The sequence below is a fragment of the Dunckerocampus dactyliophorus genome, chromosome 16, assembly GCF_027744805.1.
Source record: "Dunckerocampus dactyliophorus isolate RoL2022-P2 chromosome 16, RoL_Ddac_1.1, whole genome shotgun sequence".
Lineage (NCBI taxonomy): Eukaryota > Metazoa > Chordata > Actinopteri > Syngnathiformes > Syngnathidae > Dunckerocampus > Dunckerocampus dactyliophorus.
In genome coordinates, this window is record NC_072834.1 from 13,464,525 (window position 1) to 13,484,522 (window position 19,998).

Consider the following 19,998-nt stretch of genomic DNA (forward strand, 5'->3'; position numbering starts at 1 on the left):
TGTAGTAATATGTGTTCTACGTTCTCTATATTTTTGCATTCCATACATACTTTTGATTTACATTTCCCTATCAAAAACATCTTGTCATTTAACCCGGTGTGATTGAGCCTCATCCTAGTTAACACTATTTCCTCTTTTCTGTTTTTTCTCTTCACCCCTTGTGTGCTGATAGATTTTTGTACTTTATAATACTTTCTCCCGCTACTACCCTCATCCCACCTATTTTGCCATTTCTCCATCATTTGTTTTTTGATTATTGCCTTTACTTCGCCTTTACCAGCAGGTATATCTATCATTTCATTCCTTCTAATTCCCATTTTAGCCATTTTATCTGCCACCTCATTCCCCTCCACCCCTACATGTGCAGGCACCCAGCAAAATCTTATGTCTATTTTTAACATGTGTAGTTGGAATAAGTTTTGATGTATTTCTAATAATAAATCCTCTCGACTTGATTCCATATTTTTAATACTATATAATGCTGCCAGAGAGTCCACACAGCATACCACTCTATCTGGTTTTATTTCCTCTATCCATTGCAAGCCTATAATAATTGCCATCATTTCTGCTGTATAAACCGATAGCTGGTCAGGTAATCTTTTAATGATGCTATAATTCATTGTTGGTACATAAATTCCAATCCCCACCTTCCCTTCTTCGCTTTTTGATCCATCTGTATACATATCTAAGTAACCATAATATTTGTTTTTAATATATTGACTTGCCTTATGTCCTTTTTCATTATCTTTCCATTTATTTTTTAACTCTGTTATATGTATATCTACTTCAGGTTTCGGAAATAGCCAGATAGGAATATTGCTTATGGGTGTAGAATTATTAATATGTATATTTTTTATGTTATATTTATCTATTTTATCTTTAATTACCCACCCAAAGCTATTACTTTTAGTTGTATTATACTCCCAACATTCCTCTATCACATTCTTGGCCAGATGTCCATGCCTACATCCTTTAAGTCTACTCCAGTATGTTAACATAAGTTGATCTCTTCTCAGGTCATACGGTACTTCTCCTAACTCAACCTGCATTGCTTTAATTGGTGTTGATATGATTGCACCTGTACATATCCTAAATGCTTTGTGAATATTTCTTTCTATTTTCATTAAATGTGTTTTAGCTGCAGCTCCATATACAAAACTTCCATAATCTATATTTGCTCTCATCAAAGCTCTATATATATATATTAGTGACTGTTTATCTGCTCCCCACTCCTTACCTGTAACAGCTCTCATTAAGTTTATTATCCTCTTACATTTCTCTTCTACCTTTTCCACATGGGTCTTCCATGTGCCTTTCTGATCTAGCCACATACCAAGATATTTAAAATGATCTACTTTTATCATGTTTTGTCCATATAGCATCAGGTTCTGATTTTTTATGCCTTTTTTCCTGGTAATCGTCATGTAACATGTTTTATTGGGTGATATCTTAAATCCCCAGTCATATGACCATTGTTCTATCTTCTTTATTGCTTCCTTCATTTTACTTGTCACATTTATAGAATCTCGTCCCCTTGCCCAAATCACTCCATCATCTGCATATAGGGCCGACCCAATCCTTCTATCCAGATTCATGAATATATCATTTATCATTATGTTAAACAAAACTGGGCTAATTACACTCCCCTGTGGTATACCATTTGCTATACTGTATTCTTCTGACATCTCTGATCCTACTTTAACTTTGAACTTTCTGTCCGATATGAAATCAAGGACCCAGTTATAGAACCTACCTCTAATTCCCATCCTATTCATCTTAATCAATAAACCCTCCCGCCACATGGAATCATAAGCCTTTTCAATATCAAAGAATACAATATTCATCAACTCTTTCATTTTAAAGGTTTTCTCTATTTCATTACTTACTCTAACTACAGCATCCATTGTTGATCGTCCTTTTCTAAACCCACACTGATAAGTTGTAAGTAACTCTCGACTTTCAAGGAAATAGTTAAGTCTTCTGACTAGAACTTTCTCCATCCATTTGCATAGATGTGATGTAAGAGCAATAGGTCGATAATTCACAGGGTGTTTTGGATCCTTACCGGGTTTATTAAATGGTAAAATTAATGCACTTTTCCATTGCTTTGGTATTATCCCTTCTTCCCATATTTTGTTAAATAAATCTAATATTTTTCCCAACATATTTTCTGGTAGGTTCTGGAACATAATATAACTCAACTGGTCTTCTCCTGTTGCAGTATCTTTACTTTTATTTAATACTATTAGCAATTCATTGATATTAATTTCAACATCCATCACACTCTCCTCACTATCCTGTTTTAGTAACACATCCCTATTCTTTTTTATCATCCTCTCCTTCCCTCGTCTATGATTTTCATCCAGATGGTCTCCACTGTGCACCCCTGCAAACTTTTTCCCCAGCACATTTGCTTTTTCTTTATCAGTCACATACATTGTTCCCTTATCTTCTAATATAGGTATTTTAGTAAACACGTTTTTCCCACTCATCTTCTTTAACATTGACCATACATCTCCTATCTTAATTTCCCTTCCTATGGCAGAGCAATAATCCCTCCATGCGTTTTGTTTACTGTTTTTAATTACTCTTCGGGCTATAGCTTTTTTCCTCTGATAATTTATTACATTTTCTTGGCTGAGGTTCTTCCTTAACCTTCTTAATGCGCAATTTCTTTCTTTTACAGCTGTTGTGCACTTTTCATTCCACCATGGAACCATTTTCCTTTCCCCTCCAATTGACTTACACGGTATACTTTTCATTGCTGCCTCTATTATCTTATTTGTGATCTTAACTGTGCATTCCTCTATGCCACCTTCCATTGATATTGAATTTGCTGCTTTACTACATTCCTCCCTGAATTTTCTCCAATCCGCTTTTGAAAAGCACCACTTTTTATGTCTGTGTCTTTCTTTGATATCTACTTCTGCGTTTATTGTACAACTTATCGGAAAATGGTCACTTCCTATACTTGTGGTTTCATTTACATACCATTCACAGGAACTTGCCAAGCTATGTGAGACCAGAGTTAAATCAATGCATGACATTGTATTTGACCGTATATCTATTCTTGTTCCATTTCCCTTGTTTAAGCATACTAACTGTCTGATATCCATGAGTTCTTCTACTACTATTCCATTGTGATCTGTTTGCTTACTTCCCCATAAACTATTATGTGCATTAAAGTCCCCACACCAGATCTCTCTACCACCATGCCTCCTTATTATCTTCTCCATTGTTTCAACATCTAGTAGTTTACAGGGGTTATATATATTAATAATGATTATATTTGTATTTGCTTGATGTATTTCAACAATCACACATTCTATTTCATTTGCTGTTGTTATTCTATTATATATTATTCCATCCCTCACAAATGTTGCACACCCTCCCCCTTGGTTTTCTTTTCGATCGAATCGCACTGATTCATAGCCATTCAACACATAATCCAGCTGTGGTCTAAGCCACGTTTCTTGCACACATATAATATCAGGTCTTTTGCTACTTTCTGTTATATATTTCTTAAGTTCTTGTCCATTTGCTATTAAACTTCTTGCATTCCATTGTAGGATGTGGAGTACCATTGTGATTTTAATTACCGTTCTGAGGTCCTGCATCATTATGTATAGTCAACATACTATGTATTTCTTCTGCTTTCACGTCTTTGATGTTTAAATATTGTTCTGCCGCTTCCACAACCGTTTTGATCCTGTCACTTTTCCTTTCCTGCCTCGTGGCCACATTGATGACTTTACATATAAAAGCTACAAAGTTCTTTTTATTTACTACTAATGTGTCTTCTTCAATTGCACACTTATGATTACATTTCTGTTGAGGAGCATTCCATTCTGATTGAGATCTTCTATGGTCTGTTCTCTGAGGAAGCCCTACTACTTGTCCTGTCTGGTCTATATGAGTTTCCTGATTCTCTACTGGTTTATTTTGCTTAATTACACACATACCTATATTCTTTACTGCTTCAGCATATGATACCTTATTTTCTCTTTTGTATTTTTGCACTTCTTTGGCATGTCTTTGCACTTCACAGCCGCCATATGCGGCACTATGTTCTCCTCCACAATTGCAACATCTTAGTTTAGCATCGCTAGCACACTTCCCATAGTCATGTTCTCCACCTGTCCAACAATATACGTCATGACGCATTTTCAACTGTGCGCGGTGACGTAATAGCTGGCACTGTACGTCCAATAGACGTGTCGGATCTTTTTTGCTTTTATTTAAGTAGCAATAATACAATCCAAACATATAACATAATACAATAAACGTACAAGAAGTACGAATATCAAAATAAATGGCAAAGGAATAGAAAGAAGAGGTATATTTATAATAAGTTGTGGTGCCAGGAAGAAGGAGTCGCAGGCGGAGTTATTGGAACAGCAACTGCGAACATTTATTTCCCTGCTCCTCTCGAGCTTACAACCTGACAGAGCAAAATGCACATGTCTCAAGCAGAAAAACAAGGGTCCCTCAACCATAAGGGCCCAGGTGAAACTGCAACTCACATAAAGTTCCGATGGGTGAATTATGTCCAACATGCGCCACAAAGTAAAGTATAGATGAATGTGAGTGTGAATGGTTGTTTGTCTATGTGTGCCCTGCGATTGGCTGGCGACCAGCATGCCCCCGCGACCCTAAAGAGGAGAAGCGGCATAGAAAACGGATGGATGGATGGATGGATCAACAAAAATACATAAGGTGTTCATAAAGTTCCATTTTAGGCACAGTGCTAGGGGTTTTCCATGAGCCTAACATAAATGGTCAATAGCCATACTTCATATATGTAATATATTGGGAGGTTATTTTATTAGTGACTCTTATTATACGTCGCTAGCATGCGGATGTTTAAAATTTTTATTATTTATATGCTGAACATGTACCACATTGCTACAAAAACTATTAAAATAAAAACAATAAAACATAAAAGCAAAGACCCATCTCAGTGACAAAAAGGTCAAGTCTGATTGTGTATGTATTATTTGTACATTTGCAGTGAAACAACAAAACGTTAACAAAACATTACACAACCAAATATACATTAAAGTATGCAAAATGAAAAGACAAAGCACCATCCAGGGAGCAGTTTTTGGCTGTATTTAGCAAAAACCAACTTTCAGATAAACAAAGTGTCCCAGAGTTTGTTTCCTGTGTCTCATTTTCCTCACCTTTCCGGCGTGTGGTGTCTAATTATGTACCACTTTTTCACTCTCTCGTCCCCCTCCCTCCTTTTTCTGTTCTCATGCTGTGCGGAGTATTTAACCTATCCCTATTTCTTCTGCTCAGTGTCGACATATATGGAATCACACATTTTGACCAATCACGTGCAGCTTTAGCAGAAATACAGACGAGGCAAAAAGCCATCTCGCTCACTTCAAGGGGACAACCCATCAAGAACGTCTACATCTGCTAATGTGTTCTGTTTTACTGATATGATGTACTGTATCATTATTTTATAATATTACCTATTGAGTTTACATTTATACTTCCGTTAGTTGTTTAAGTCCATTAGCCATTTATTGACTGGCAATTTCAAACACATGAGGACCAACCACTTTGAACGAAAATGTCATTAATCTAGCATGCAATAAAGACAACTCTGACTGAAAATGTAACAGGTTAACAGTTTTGTGACATTTTCTTTCTCAAGTCAGTGTTACATATTTACAAAATGATTTCAAGTTGTCAATCTGGGTTCAACTCTCCGTTTGGGCATCTCTGTGTGGGGTTTGCATGTTCTCCCCATGCGTGTGTGTTTTTTCTCTTGGTACTGCGTTTTCCTCCAACATTCCAAAAACATGCATGTTAGGTTAATTGGCAACTCCAAATTGTCTATTGTTGCGAATGTGAGTGTGAATAATTGTTCGTCTATTTGTGCCCTGCGTTTGGCTGGCGACGAGTCCAGGGTGTACGCCACCTCTCGCCCGAAGTGAGCTGGGATAGGCTCCAGTATACCCCATCGACCCTAATAAGGGTAAGCGGCATAGAAATAAAATGAATGAATGGATTTCAAGTTGTACTTTTCCACAGGTATCACAATAGATTTTACATGAGGATAATGCTTGGATGCCATTGATAAGTGAATGTAGTTAAAAGTGACACAATGCACATGTGGGTGTTTCTTTGCCAAAGGTTTTGCATATCAAGTGAAAGTAAGTTCCCTGGTGCTGTTGACACTCTGTCCTAGAATGTGGACATTTGAAGGCAGCAAAGAACATGCAATATCTCTCAAGAAAGGTGCTCTCAAGACACAAGCACAACTTTGACAGGAGTGGCTGCCACTTTGAGTGGACAGCAGAAATAGTATGTGAGGGTGGCGCTAATCGTCTGATCTCTCAGCCCGTAGATGAGAGAACCCATACATCTGGGCATGAAGAAAAAACACACAAACATAAAGGACTGCATTCGTATAAAGGTAACCCAGGAAGTAACTCTGGCAAAAAACATTAAGGTAGTGTTGTAGAGGGCTGACAAGACAGTGAGGCCCAGCTGTAACAGGTGCAGGAGCAGTGTCTTCTGAGCTTTATGGGCTGACTCCTTGTCTGTAGACGCTGACCTGGCTGCCACCATCACACCGATGTAGCTGCAAACAATGACCAAGCTCGCCAGGGTGAACAGAAAAATTGTGTAGGCTGTTCTGTAATGATCAGACACGGGCAGGAGAATCATGCTGGCGCTGCCGCACTGCTCGGGCATTTGCAAACTCTCCAGCTCATCAAAGGGAAAGTTTAACAATATGAGCACCACAGTGAGAACCTGAAGCAAAGAAAAGATCCAAACAGCGAGCACTGCCGCCCCCGTGTTCCTGACAGTGATGATGGAGGCGTGTCTGAGAGGGTGGCACACAGCCACATATCTCTCCAGCGACATCACCACCAGCACCAGAGGAGAGATATCATTGGTCAGGTTAGCCAGCATGACAAGCACGCCACATTGAGGGTACGTGATGATGATCCGATATGCGTGCATAAGGTACAATGCCTGGGTGATTGTCATCTGCAGCGTGTCTGCCAGGAGGAGGTGAAACAGCAGGATGTAGCGAGACGTCTCCCGAAACACAGGTTTACTTCTCAAGGTGAACATCATCACTCCATTGATGAAGAGGAACACCAAGCAGGCAACAGAGGTAAAGCTGGACGACAACACTCGCTCCACCAGACCCAGCCGGGTCACGTTGGACTGCAACAAACCTTGTCTTAACATGGAAGAAACACGACAACATGAAGCCCTAAAAGACCAGCAGTAGACTGTGCACTCTATTTATACGTTTACTTGCTCCATGTTGATATGTCCAAACTCCTACTCAGCCCTGAGTGATGTCATGTGACGCTCATCATCCCTCCCTGCGACCACGCCCCCAACAGCCCTTCCATCATCATCAGGCTGAAGGACAGCAAGTGGCAACATAAATGCACAATTTCACACAAAAACCCATATGTTAGGTTGACTGAAGACATAATGTCATGATGAGGTTGCTGCTGTCGAAGACTTGACCCTCGGTATGCTGAGAGGAGGCGGCGAAGTGCAAAAATAAAAGTAATTTTATTGCACAAGACAACAATAACAAAACCAAAAGTGACAGAGGAAAAGCTGTGTGGGAAAAATGATACAAAAGTAATACAAACAAGTAAGTCTAGGTGACAGCACTGGTAAGGCAACATGGTTCATCAACAATAATGAAAATGACAACAACAATGAACCATGGTCTTTTAACTGTCACTGATGAATATTGACCGCATATTGACTGCGGCCACCAGGCGTGGAGCGGCAGTCCCTTCCACCACGCCGGAAGCACCGCTTGCCAGAATAATGGCGCAGGACAGGAAGTACACGCTCCTGTCCTGCGTAGCGTCACACATAAATCGACTTCAGTGTTTATCAGCGTCAATTTGGATGACCAATTTGCTCAAATTTCTTTCAGTAAGCACACCACCTTCAGTAAAAGAAGCGATTGACATCCTGCCCAGGCCATATCAGGATTTAGTCTTTCAAGTCTTGAAGTGAAGCGCTTGGTGGAGACGTGGTGTATAATGCATGGAATATTTGTAGGTCATCTCAGGCTCTTACTCTTCTTAGATGTACCAATTACAGTAGGTCTGGCTAGTTGGCTCCTCAATGGCCATCTTTTGTGATTGAGCACTTTTGTTTTGTCTTATTCAACCTGTCATGGTGTGTCCCCAGGGACACGCACGTGAGCCAATACCTACAGGCCTCATTAATCAAGCCAATATCTGAAGAAAACATGTTGACTAATTCAGGTGGCTAAATGAGCCTTTAGGGGACAAAGCAACACGGTTATCACATGGATACCAGAGAAAAACAAACACTGATGTCATCAGGGCAGTATTCATGAATGACATGACACTTTATTCAAACTTGTCATTGAATGTAGGGATGTTCTTAATTTCACACATTCTGTTTCACATCATAGGTCAAACAGTCATCAACTTGCTGCCAAACAAAAAAGATGAAATTGTCCGAAGGCTGCCCAACTAAGACTAATTCTTTTTTTTATCTCTGGTAGATCACCATCTTTCCAACGGCTTTGCCAAGATAAATGTTATTTTTGGCTTCTTCAGTGACTTTGTTATCAACAACAATTGGGCACTTTGTTGAATAATTTGTTGAATAATCAGTCTTCCCAAGATGCATGTTGAGGCCAACTGCATTAATGGCTTTGCGGGTATCTTGAATGGAAATGGTAATAACTTCAGTTTATTTGAAACATGCATTGCTGGTTGCAGCCACCTGACTTAGAGGAAGTCATTAAAGCAGCGCTTCCAGAGTTCATATTGGGGGGCAACATTTTAAAGCAGATTAATCACAGTTTTCAAACAAATTAATCGTGATTAATCACCATTTGCAACTTTGTATGAAATATGTCCATTTTTACTGTATTTCATTGAAAGAAAGATAAATGACAGGACAGGTTATGTATATTTGTATGTATTTAAAGCTCCAAAATAACTCAATATGTCAATCAAGCTAAAAGATATCACACGTCTGAAAATCTATTGACCTAATACTTGTTTCTTTAATGGTAGCAGAACATTTGAATCGCACTTTAACCGTGTTATTATGAGCAATGAGGGGTTGCGTCGTTTAAGTTGAATTCACGTTTTGAGTATATTTTCTGGGCTTTTTACATAAAAGCAGCAAATTGTACTTTCACATTGAGTTGCAAAGTCAGTGATAAGAACATCCACGTATTGTTTTCATTTGTATTTTTGTTTATTTAGACCACACATGCATTCATAATGAAGACGTTGTGACGTTCAGAGTGTCGGCGAATGCATCTTGCAGTCAACTAGTGACGATGAGAAAGTGTTGTTGCGGTGACGAAGGGACTAGAAACGTGTTTGTGAGTTGGATATACATACAATGGTTTGAAAAAGTGATTGCCCCTTCCTGATTTTTTCCTGGAGTTTGCATGTTCTCCCTGTGCGTGCGTGGGTTTTCTCCGGGTACTCCTTTTTTCCTCCCACATTCCAAAAACATGCATGTTAGGTTAATTGGCGACTCTAAATTGTCCATAGGTATGAATGTGAGTGTGAATGGTTGTTTGTCTATATGTGCGATTGGCTGGCGACCAGTCCGGGTGTACCCCGCCTGTCACCCGGAGTCAGCTCCACCATGCCCTCGCGACCCTAATGAGGTATAGAAAATGAATGGATGGATGTTCAAAGGATAACATAGTATCTGAGTCAGGCAAGTATAAATTGTTAATTGTCTTGAGTCCCCTAGAATGCCATAATTTGAATGAAGCATCTGCTCTTCCGGGTACAAATAGTTGGTTAGCCCACACCGGGCTAAACCAAGATAGTATTTTTGGTTCATTTAAATGTTCTTTTATGTGACACCACTTTCTTATCACAATCACAATCAGATTTTTTGTTTGCTTTAATAACCTTTTCTTTGTATCAAGATATAATGGAAGGGCTAGTCTGAGGTCATGTGACCCGAGCCTTGGCTTACTGTTATTCCATATAAATCTTACAAACTCTTTTTTTCAATTCAGAGAATAAGTCTGATGGAGGTGGCAGAGGTACGTTCTGAAAAATATGAAGCAGCTTCGGCAGCACGTTCATACAGTACATTAATTCTCCCATTTGCTGATGTTGATGAAGACCTCCACTTTTATCAATTCACTCATTGATTTCTTTCATGAGAGGAGAGGAATTAACATTGGCAACCTGACAGAGTTTGGGTGGGGTTTGAATCCTTAAATATAATTTTTTTTTTACTATATTCAATTAAATTACTGTACGGTGTGGGTTCTTTGGTTCATTTTGATTGAGTAACAAAATGGAAGATTTACTATTTACCTTGTTACCAGAAATTGTTATTAGTTGAAGCAAAGCCGGAATTCATTCATTCCATATTGGATATCATTAAGACAATATCATCTGCGTATAAAGCAATCCTGTATTCCCTTGGTCCCACCTCAGGTCCTTTCAGTTGTACGTTCAGATGTACTGCAATTGTGAGGGGCTCAACTGCCTTGTCAAACAGTAATGGAGAGAGAGGACATCCGTGGCGACAGCCTTTTTCAGTTTTTATGAATGTTGAAACGTTTTGGTTGGACATGATTTTTGCTGTTGCATTGTTATACATAAATTGGACCTATTTCATAAATGAACGGCCACATCCAAATCTTTCTAACTCTTGGAAAAGGTATGATCATTCCACCCTGTCGAAGGCCTTTTCAGCATCTAAAGCCAGAACTGCTGAGTCTTGCCTGTCTTTAATGAATTATACTGAGCAGATTTCTTACATTATGGAAGCCTTGTCTTATTCGGCTTAGGTAATAATAATCCCCCAGGAGGATATTAAGGACTTTATCTGGCTCAGTAAATAGGATAATTTTCCCATATTTACACTTGTTCGTAGATGATAAACAGTCATAGTTAGAATAATTTGTTTTTTTTGGGGTGGGAAGGGGGGCCCTAAACAAACATGACTAGCATCTTAAACTGACAGATAACTAGCAGATTTCAAAAGCAGGAAAAAAGTGGCCGAAATTACATACTCACCTTTTATAAAAACGGAAATTAAAATCATAAAAAAAAGCTTTTGCCAGTGCAGTAGAAGGATATGGAGGGCCCCAATGGCTGGGGGTGCCTTGGGCCCCCAAATGATTAAATATGCCCCTGCTTGGGTGTACATTTACAATTGCTTCTCTCTTTAGAGCAGTTTTGGAGGAAATGCATGGGCTCACAAACACTTGCATGTACAATAAAAAAAAAACAGAACTAGAGTACGTACAGGTTCATATAATAATTTTTAACATGTAAATGAATAAATACTGTTTTGAAATCACTGCTCTTGTGATATTCATCCGCTGTCTTAATTGCAAAGATACAAGAATATAGAGGATATTCTTCCTTGCAATTGATTTATTCCGCTTCATATTTACAAGTACAGTGCAAAGCACAACCATTTATAACAGGCTTAGCAAATGATTGCTACATTTTAGACACGAATGAAAATACAGTTTGAGCATTAAAAGACAAAATGACAATTATTAAACGTGAATTCCAAATAAATATTAGCGGAATCTGACTGAATGGTGGATTCCACCAACAAAGATGTCTTATGTCTGCCACTGGGCTATCATCTGGACTGATGCGTGTTTCCACTCTCTACAACATCGTCCATCAAGTGGGTTTGCAAGGATGCGCTACACTGCCATGTCACTATAACTATTTGAAAAGAAAATAATCTTTCTCAATCACCTAAGCACAAAATAAGTCCACTCTTAGCTTTTTAAAGCACACACATAGAATGAGATACCTTTAAACTACTAAAGATAATCATGATCAGAATGGACCTCCGAGACAGACAGGCATGTGGTGCCACCATGGGACCACAGTGATGGCCTCCAAACCTTCTCCTCTTTTGGCGTCCTGCACCATCATCTCTGACATCATTATTTCACCTGCCCTGTATCGGTACTATGCAGGATGCTGCGTTGTTTTATGACATAAAGTCATATATGTGATGAAATAAATATATTAAAATGTAGAAATAGCATGCAAGTATAGCCTAGGTATTCAAATGATGCATCAAATGCTCATATCCATGTATAAACACATTTAAAAAAATAATGTGTCATTGCTGATCAGAGCGCCATACAAATGAAGGAAATAGCGAAAAAGCAAAGCAAAAATAAATTAGCTGTTAATATTACTGTTTTTTAAAATATCAGGTTTACCTCTGAGTGAGGAGATGAATCTCCCGACAGAGAGCCTCTTATTTCTCTGGTAAAACCTAAATTGAAAAAATAATTTTGCAACAGTATAATGTCACATTTAGTTTGTTCCCCCTCACTTTTGTTAGTTTTTCCCTCCTTTTGTTGGATGGGGATGGCAGATATCATCCCGTCATAATGTCAGGGTAAACATGAGAACACATGACACAACCACAAGGTGTGAGGAAGGCTAGACTGTTTAAATTCGCAATGCTTGTCGCGGCTGGAGGAGGAAACGCTGAACGTCGCTTTCGGCGGCTGGGTAGACTACTGGCCTTCGTCGGCTGCAGACCCTTAAATTGGACACAGCTACTGTCTGTCATAGCGTGTGGCAGTAAATGGCAATAAAGAACATGCAGTATGTCTTAAGAAAGGTGCTCTCACGACACAAGCACAGCTTTGACAGGTGCGACTGACACTTTGATTGTACAGCAAAAATAGTATTTCAGGACGGCTCTGATCGTCTGATCTCTCAGCCCGTAGATGAGAGAACCCATACATCTGGGCATGAAGAAAAAACACACAAACATAAAGGACTGCATTCGTATAAAGGTAACCCAGGAAGTAACTCTGGCAAAAAACATTAAGGTAGTGTTGTAGAGGGCTGACAAGACAGTGAGGCCCAGCTGTAACAGGTGCAGGAGCAGTGTCTTCTGAGCTTTATGGGCTGACTCCTTGTCTGTAGACGCTGACCTGGCTGCCACCATCACACCGATGTAGCTGCAAACAATGACCAAGCTCGCCAGGGTGAACAGAAAAATTGTGTAGGCTGTTCTGTAATGATCAGACACGGGCAGGAGAATCATGCTGGCGCTGCCGCACTGCTCGGGCATTTGCAAACTCTCCAGCTCATCAAAGGGAAAGTTTAACAATATGAGCACCACAGTGAGAACCTGTAGCAAAGAAAAGATCCAAACAGCGAGCACTGCCGCCCCCGTGTTCCTGACAGTGATGATGGAGGCGTGTCTGAGAGGGTGGCACACAGCCACATATCTCTCCAGCGACATCACCACCAGCACCAGAGGAGAGATATCATTGGTCAGGTTAGCCAGCATGACAAGCACGCCACACTGGGGGTATGTGATGATGATCCGAAACGCGTACATGAGGTACAACGTCTGGCTGATTGTCATCTGCAGCGTGTCTGCCAGGAGGAGGTGAAACAGCAGGATGTAGCGAGACGTCTCCCGAAACACAGGTTTACTTCTCAAGGTGAACATCATCACTCCATTGATGAAGAGGAACACCAAGCAGGCAACAGAGGTAAAGCTGGACGACAAAACTCGCTCCACCAGACCCAGCCGGGTCACGTTGGACTGCAACAAACCTTGTCTTAACATGGAAGAAACACGACAACATGAAGCCCTAGAAGACCAGCAGTAGACTGCGCACTCTATTTATACGTTTATCTGCTCCATGTTGATACGTCCAAACTCCTACTCAGCCCTGTGTGACGTCATGTAACACTCATCGGGACACCTTGTCACCACGCCTCCACAGCCGTCCCCTGTCATCATCAGGCTGGAGGACAGCAAGTGGCAACAGTAATACAGCAATGCACAATTTTACGCACAAGTACAGTATGTACGTTAGGTTAACTGAAGATATAAACCGTGTTCGGTGTTTACTGGCGTTTATTCGGATGACCAATTTGTTCAAATCTTTTTAGCGAGCACATCAGCTTCAGTAAAAGAGGCTATGATCATCCTGCCAAGCCCATATCAGGATTTAGTCTCGAAGTGGATTGGACCTAATTGGACAGTCTGGTGGAGACGTGGTGTATATATATATACTGCTCAAAAAAATTAGAGGAACACTTCAAAAACACATCAGATCTAAACTGGGGGGAAAATGATCTTGAATATCTTTCCTGATAATAAGTGGGTGATGTATTAGTAACAAAATGATGCCACATCATTTGATAGAAATGAAAATGATCGCCCTATAGAGGGGGGAAATCAAAGACATCCCAAAAATGAAAGTGAAAAAAATGATGCAGCAGACTGGTCCATTTTGCTAAAATGTCATTGTAGAAACTCAAAATGATTCTCAGTAGTTTGTGTGGCCCCCACGTGCTTGTACGCATGCCTGACAACGTCGGGGCATGCTCCTAATGAGACTATGGATGGTGTCCTGGGGGACCTCCTCCCAGATCTGGACCAGGGCATCACTGCGGTACCTGGACGCATGGAGGAGATTCCGGGAGACACGTAGTTACTCCAGGAGAGCTGGACAGGGCCGTAGAAGGTCCTTCATATATATATATATATATATATATATATATATATATTAACAACTCCAAATAAACTGAAAATTTATATCAAGCCACAACATACCACATATCTGAAACTGTATTTGCCTAACACTACCTTTAATAGCAGATCATTTGAATCACGCTTTCACCGAGTCATTATGAGAAAAGAGGGGTTGTGTTTAAAGACACCACGTAATTTAAGATTAATTCACATGTTTCGAATGTACATGTATTTTCTGGGATTTCCGAGCATAATTCAGTCCAGCAAATTGTACATTAGCACTAAGAGTTACGTTAGTGGGTGATGTCAATATCTACTTAATGTTTTTCTTTGTCTTTCTGGTTATTTAGACCACACATACACGCATAATGAAAATGATTTGGTGTTCATAGTGTCCATGAAGGCATCGTTCGCTCTTCTAGTGACAATGAGAAAGTGTTCTGATGCTGAGCGGACTAGACACGAGTTTGTGAGCTGAAGATACATAAAGTATATGGTGTTGGAATTGCACTGCTGATGATGTGTTCATGTCAGAGTCAAGTTATAGCTCATGACATCTTGTCATCCCGTGGGAGTTTCTCACGCTTTTGCAAATGTCTCATCAGCAGTGGAAGTTTCAGGAAGCGGTGGTGTTGCGAAAATTCTTCTTCAAATGTGCGATGAGTTTGGTCATATAAAACTTGGCGAAAAGAAACGACCGAATGGGCTGAAATTAACTTCAGATCATGTTTTATACACAACAGACACAAATATGGTATTCAATAATGTTTCCCCTCTTTATTCAATGTGTTTGCAATATATTTTGATATGTCTCTAGCTGTAAATCACTGAAGTCTGTCCGTCAGGCCCCTAAAAGTGATGGGACCCTTGCTGGTATCCCTTAAAGGAGAATCACCCCCATGTGTGATAAAGTTTTTTTCTAAAGTTCTATAGTGTCATCTGAGTAATGAACTTTGTCCTCAGTGTTTGTTTTGTCTCCTTTATTTGTTTTTCTCTGGTGTCGATGCGACAACGGTGTGGCTTTGGCCCCGAAAGGCTCATTTAGCCACATCAATTATTCAACATGTTTTCACCAAATATCAGCTTGATTAATGAGGCCTGTGGGTGTTTACTCAGGTACGTGTCTGTGGGGACACACTATGACAAGTTCAATAAAAAACAAAAAACATTTGCACTCTTGTTTGTTCACAGTTAGACAATCACTAAAGACAGCCATTGAGGAGCTAATCAGCCCTCCATCCATCCATTTTCTATGCCGCTTCTCCTCATTAGGGTCGCGGGGGCATGCTGAATCCCAGCTGACAGGTCGCCAGCCAATCGCAGGGCACATATAGAAAAACAACCATTCACACTCACATTCATACCTACGGACAATTTAGAGTCGCCAATTAACCTAACATGCATGTTTTTTGGGGAATGTGGGAGGAAACTGGAGTACCTGGAGAAAACCCACGCATGCATGGGGAGAACATGCAAACTCCACACAGAAAATGCCCAGGGGAGAATCAAACCCAGGTCTTCCCGATCTCCAGACTCTGACTGTGTGGCCAACATGCTAACCACTAGACCACCGTGCCAGACCTAATTGGTCCAATTAAGAAGAGTAGGTGCCTGAGATGACCTGTACAGACGTTCCAAGAAACATACACCATGTCTGCACCAAACTATCCAGTTAGGTCCAGTCCACTTCAAGACTTGAAAGACTAAATCCTGATATAGTTTGTGGGGCTAGGCAGGCGGATAATAGTTTATTTTAGTAACGGTGATGCGCTCGCTAAAACAGATTTGAACAAATTGGTCATCCACATTGACGCCAATAAACACCTAAAACCTAACGTAACTCTTTTTGTGTAAAACTGTGCATTTCTGTTGGCACTTACTGCCCTCCAGCCTGATGATGACAGGGGGGGGGCTGTTGGGAGCGTGGTTGCCGGGTACTTGATGAGAGTCCCATGACGTCACTCAGGAATGAGTAGGAGTTTGTACGTATCAGCATGGAGCAGGTAAACGTATAAAGGCAGCGAGCAGTCTACGGCTGGTCTTGGACATTTAGGGCTTCATGTTGTCTTTGTATGTCTTCTATGTTAAGACACGGTTTGACACAGTCCAATGTGACCCGGCTGGGTCTGGTGGAGCGAGTTTTGTCGTCCAGCTTTACCTCTGTCACCTGCTTGGTGTTCCTCTTCATCAATGGAGTGATGATGTTCATTTTGAGAAGTAAACCTGTGTTTCAGGAGACGTCTCGCTACATCCTGCTGTTTCACCTCCTCCTGGCGGACACGCTGCAAATGGCAATCACCCAGGCGTTGTACCTTCTGAATGCATATCGGATCATCATGACGTATCCTGAGTGCGGCGTACTCACCATGATCGGCCACCTGACCAATGATATATCTCCTCTGCTGCTGGTGGTGATGTCGCTGGAGAGATATGTGGCGGTGTGCCACCCTCTCAGACATGCCTCCATCGTCACTGTCAAGAACACGGGGGCGGCAGTGCTTGCTGTTTGGATCTTTTCTTTACTAAACGTTCTCACCCGAGTGCTTTTGCTGTTAAAGTTTCCTTTTGATGAGCTGGAGAGTCTGCAAATGCCAGAGCTGTGTGCCAGTACCAACATGATTCTCCTGCCTGTGTTTGATCATTACAGAACCGCTTACACAGGTTTTTTATTCACCTTGGCAGGCTTGATCATTGTTTGCAGCTACGTCAGTGTGATGGTGGCAGCAAGGTCGGCATCAAGGGGTCAAGGAGACAAAGAGTCAGCCCGTAAAGCTCAGAGGACGCTGCTGCTGCACCTAGTACAGCTGGCCCTCATCCTCCTGTCATACATCTACACCACTGTCCTGATATTTTTGTACACTGTTACCTCCAGAATTATCTTTTTACGAATGCAGTCCTTTATGTTTGTGTGTTTTTTCTTCATACCCAGATGTATGGGTTCTCTCATCTACGGGCTGAGAGACCAGACAATCAGAGTCGTCCTCACGTACTACCTCTGCTGTACACTCAAAGTGGCAGTCGCTCCTGTCAAAGCTGTGCTTGTGTCCTGAGAGCACCTTTCTTGGGACATACTGCATGTTCTTCACTGCCTTAAGTGTCATCAGTGTCAACAGCACAAGCAACTTTCACTTTGTATTGAACATCCTTGGCAAGGAAACCCCTGAATGTGCACTGTGTCACTTATAATTACAGTGTGTCATTGATGACATACAAACATTAGTCTCATGTACAAGTCTATTGTAATACATGTGGAAAAGTACAACAAGTTGAATTCTAGCCTTCCATCCATTTTCTATACTGTATGTCCTCATTAGCGTCATGGGTGAGCCGGAGCCTATCCCAGATGACTTCAGGCGAGAAACAACTTGAACTGGTCGCCAACCAATTGCAGGGCACATGAGGACAAACATAGAGACAACCATTCACACTTATATTCAAATCTATGGACAAGTTAGAGTCTCCCAATTAATCTAACAACCATGATTGTGGGGTGTGTGAGGAAGCCAGACAGAACATGCAAACTCCACACAGAGATGCCTCATTCTCCTGACTGTGAGGCCACCATGCAGACCCAACTTGAATTTGTTTTGTAAATATGAAACATTAAAGTATGCTACAGCATGTAAGTGTCCAGTTGGTGAGAAAATGACGTCAAGCTCCTTTTGATGAACTCTTTTACACAAAACGACTTCTTTGATTTTTCTTGTTTGGTTAAACAAATTGAATTTTCTGCACATGGACAATTGTCATTTGTGCTTCAAAAAATACGATACCAAGGGTGTGGCTTAAGGCAGGGGTCCCCACCCACCAAGCCGTGGCATGGTAATGGTCTGTGGGCGGGGCCGAACTGGGAAGGTGAAACCTTTCAGAATAGCAATTGTTTTTTTTAAATGGTTTTGCAACAAAATCTAATTTAATGTAAATGCATATGAGTTTGGCGAATAAGGGCGTCTATTTTATTTGAAAAAGAACATACTGACATTTATTTTACTCTTAGAGCACTTTCGGGCGCTCGCGATCACTACTGGCAGTTGCAAAGCTAAATTTACAAGCATGATCACTGGGGATGCCAAACAACTTCACAGATTACAACTCAGGATTATGGGAAGACCAGAAAGACACATACAATACAATACATATAAATATTTATTAACAACTCCAAATAAACTGAAAATTTATATCAAGCCACAACATACCACCTATCTGAAACTGTATTTGCCCAACACTACCTTTAATAGCAGATCATTTGAATCACACTTTCATTCATTATGAAGCTGAAGATACATACAGTATATGGTGTTGGAATTGCACTGCTGATGATGTGTTCATGTCAAGAGTCAAGTTATAAAATAGCATCAGACCCTGTGTGACTATGGGGGCCCTACACCATGCCGTCATAACATAGAAGTGTGACTTGACATAATACACATGCGTTAACAAATACGAACACTGAACTAACCCCGTTGCTTCTTTTTTTAAAAAAAGACAAAATGACACTGCAGTCCAAAAAAAAAAAAAGTCACATTTGGAGTCCGAAGACCAGAAGCGAGGTGGATAATTGTAGCTAGCTAGCTGTTGCTGCAAAGGGAATAAATAAAGATACCGGAAAAGTCGAACAGCAATGAGTTTGATAGGTGAACAATCAAACACTCTGGCATCGATTGGAACTTGTCACGGGTCGCCGTGGAACACGGCGAGTGTTTAGGGTCCCAATGCAGACAAGAGAGAGGTGTAATATACAAAAAGGAAAATTTAATATACAAAAAGAGTCCAAAAGCAAACACAAAGTACAAACAAGGAAAATCCAGCAACGGTATCAATAACAAAAAACGCTAACAGCTAAAGGCTGTTAGGACAAAAACTAGTACTAACAAAAAGACACTGAAGGCAAACCTTACAGGAGTAGATCAAAAATACTAAACAGGCAGGTACAGGTAAGCAGGGAGCTGGACAAAGCGGTAAAGTAAGCAGATAGTGTAGGAGTCAAGAAGTACAATCTGGCGACTGGGGTATAGCTGCTGCCTGGCTTAAGAGTCCTCAGTAATTACTGATGAAGATTGCTCACAGGTGCGCTCAGCCGGCTCCACCCTCGCCTGCTGAGGTGCACTGTGGACACATAGCAGATAGGCGGCAGCAGAGCGACAAGCAAACGTGACAGAACTGTTGTCAATGGAACCCATTTTACAGACTTGTTTTTGATTCTCACAGGAATCCGGGACGCGTCCACAGTGCGTCCATTTTCAGCTCAGTAGGGAATGCATATTTTTGTTTCTAAATACGGGACGATAACCTACAGATCCCCCTTTTGTGGATGGCATACCCTGGGGTGAGGTACATATACCAAGCTCTTTCACTTTCGGACACACACATGTTCTTCTGGCACATTAACGGCGTATCCTTTGTTCAACAGATCTGACAGCAACACATCTGTTAAAGTGGTTTTGCTCATGAAGATGGAGGGGCGACAAAACCATATTT

The 19,998-nt window shown here is 40.8% G+C and overlaps 3 protein-coding genes across 3 annotated transcripts; 1 reads left to right on the top strand and 2 right to left on the bottom strand.

Annotated features, from left to right (window-relative positions):
• Nucleotides 1–6,258: 6,258 nt before the first annotated feature.
• On the bottom strand, nucleotides 6,259–11,942 carry LOC129169372 (odorant receptor 131-2-like). The gene is made up of 3 exons (XM_054755745.1): nucleotides 11,859–11,942; nucleotides 7,319–7,398; nucleotides 6,259–7,210 (listed from the first exon to the last, which is right to left on the bottom strand). Exons 1-3 carry the CDS (start codon nucleotides 11,940–11,942, stop codon nucleotides 6,259–6,261), a joined length of 1,116 nt encoding a protein of 371 aa, XP_054611720.1.
• A 703-nt stretch (nucleotides 11,943–12,645) lies between these two features.
• Nucleotides 12,646–13,605, bottom strand: LOC129169373 (odorant receptor 131-2-like). The gene has a single exon (XM_054755746.1). The coding sequence runs from the start codon at nucleotides 13,603–13,605 to the stop codon at nucleotides 12,646–12,648; it is 960 nt and encodes a 319-aa protein (XP_054611721.1).
• Nucleotides 13,606–16,601: 2,996 nt separating this feature from the next.
• On the top strand, nucleotides 16,602–17,570 carry LOC129169374 (odorant receptor 131-2-like). Its single transcript, XM_054755747.1, has one exon. It carries the CDS (start codon nucleotides 16,602–16,604, stop codon nucleotides 17,568–17,570), a length of 969 nt encoding a protein of 322 aa, XP_054611722.1.
• Nucleotides 17,571–19,998: the final 2,428 nt, after the last annotated feature.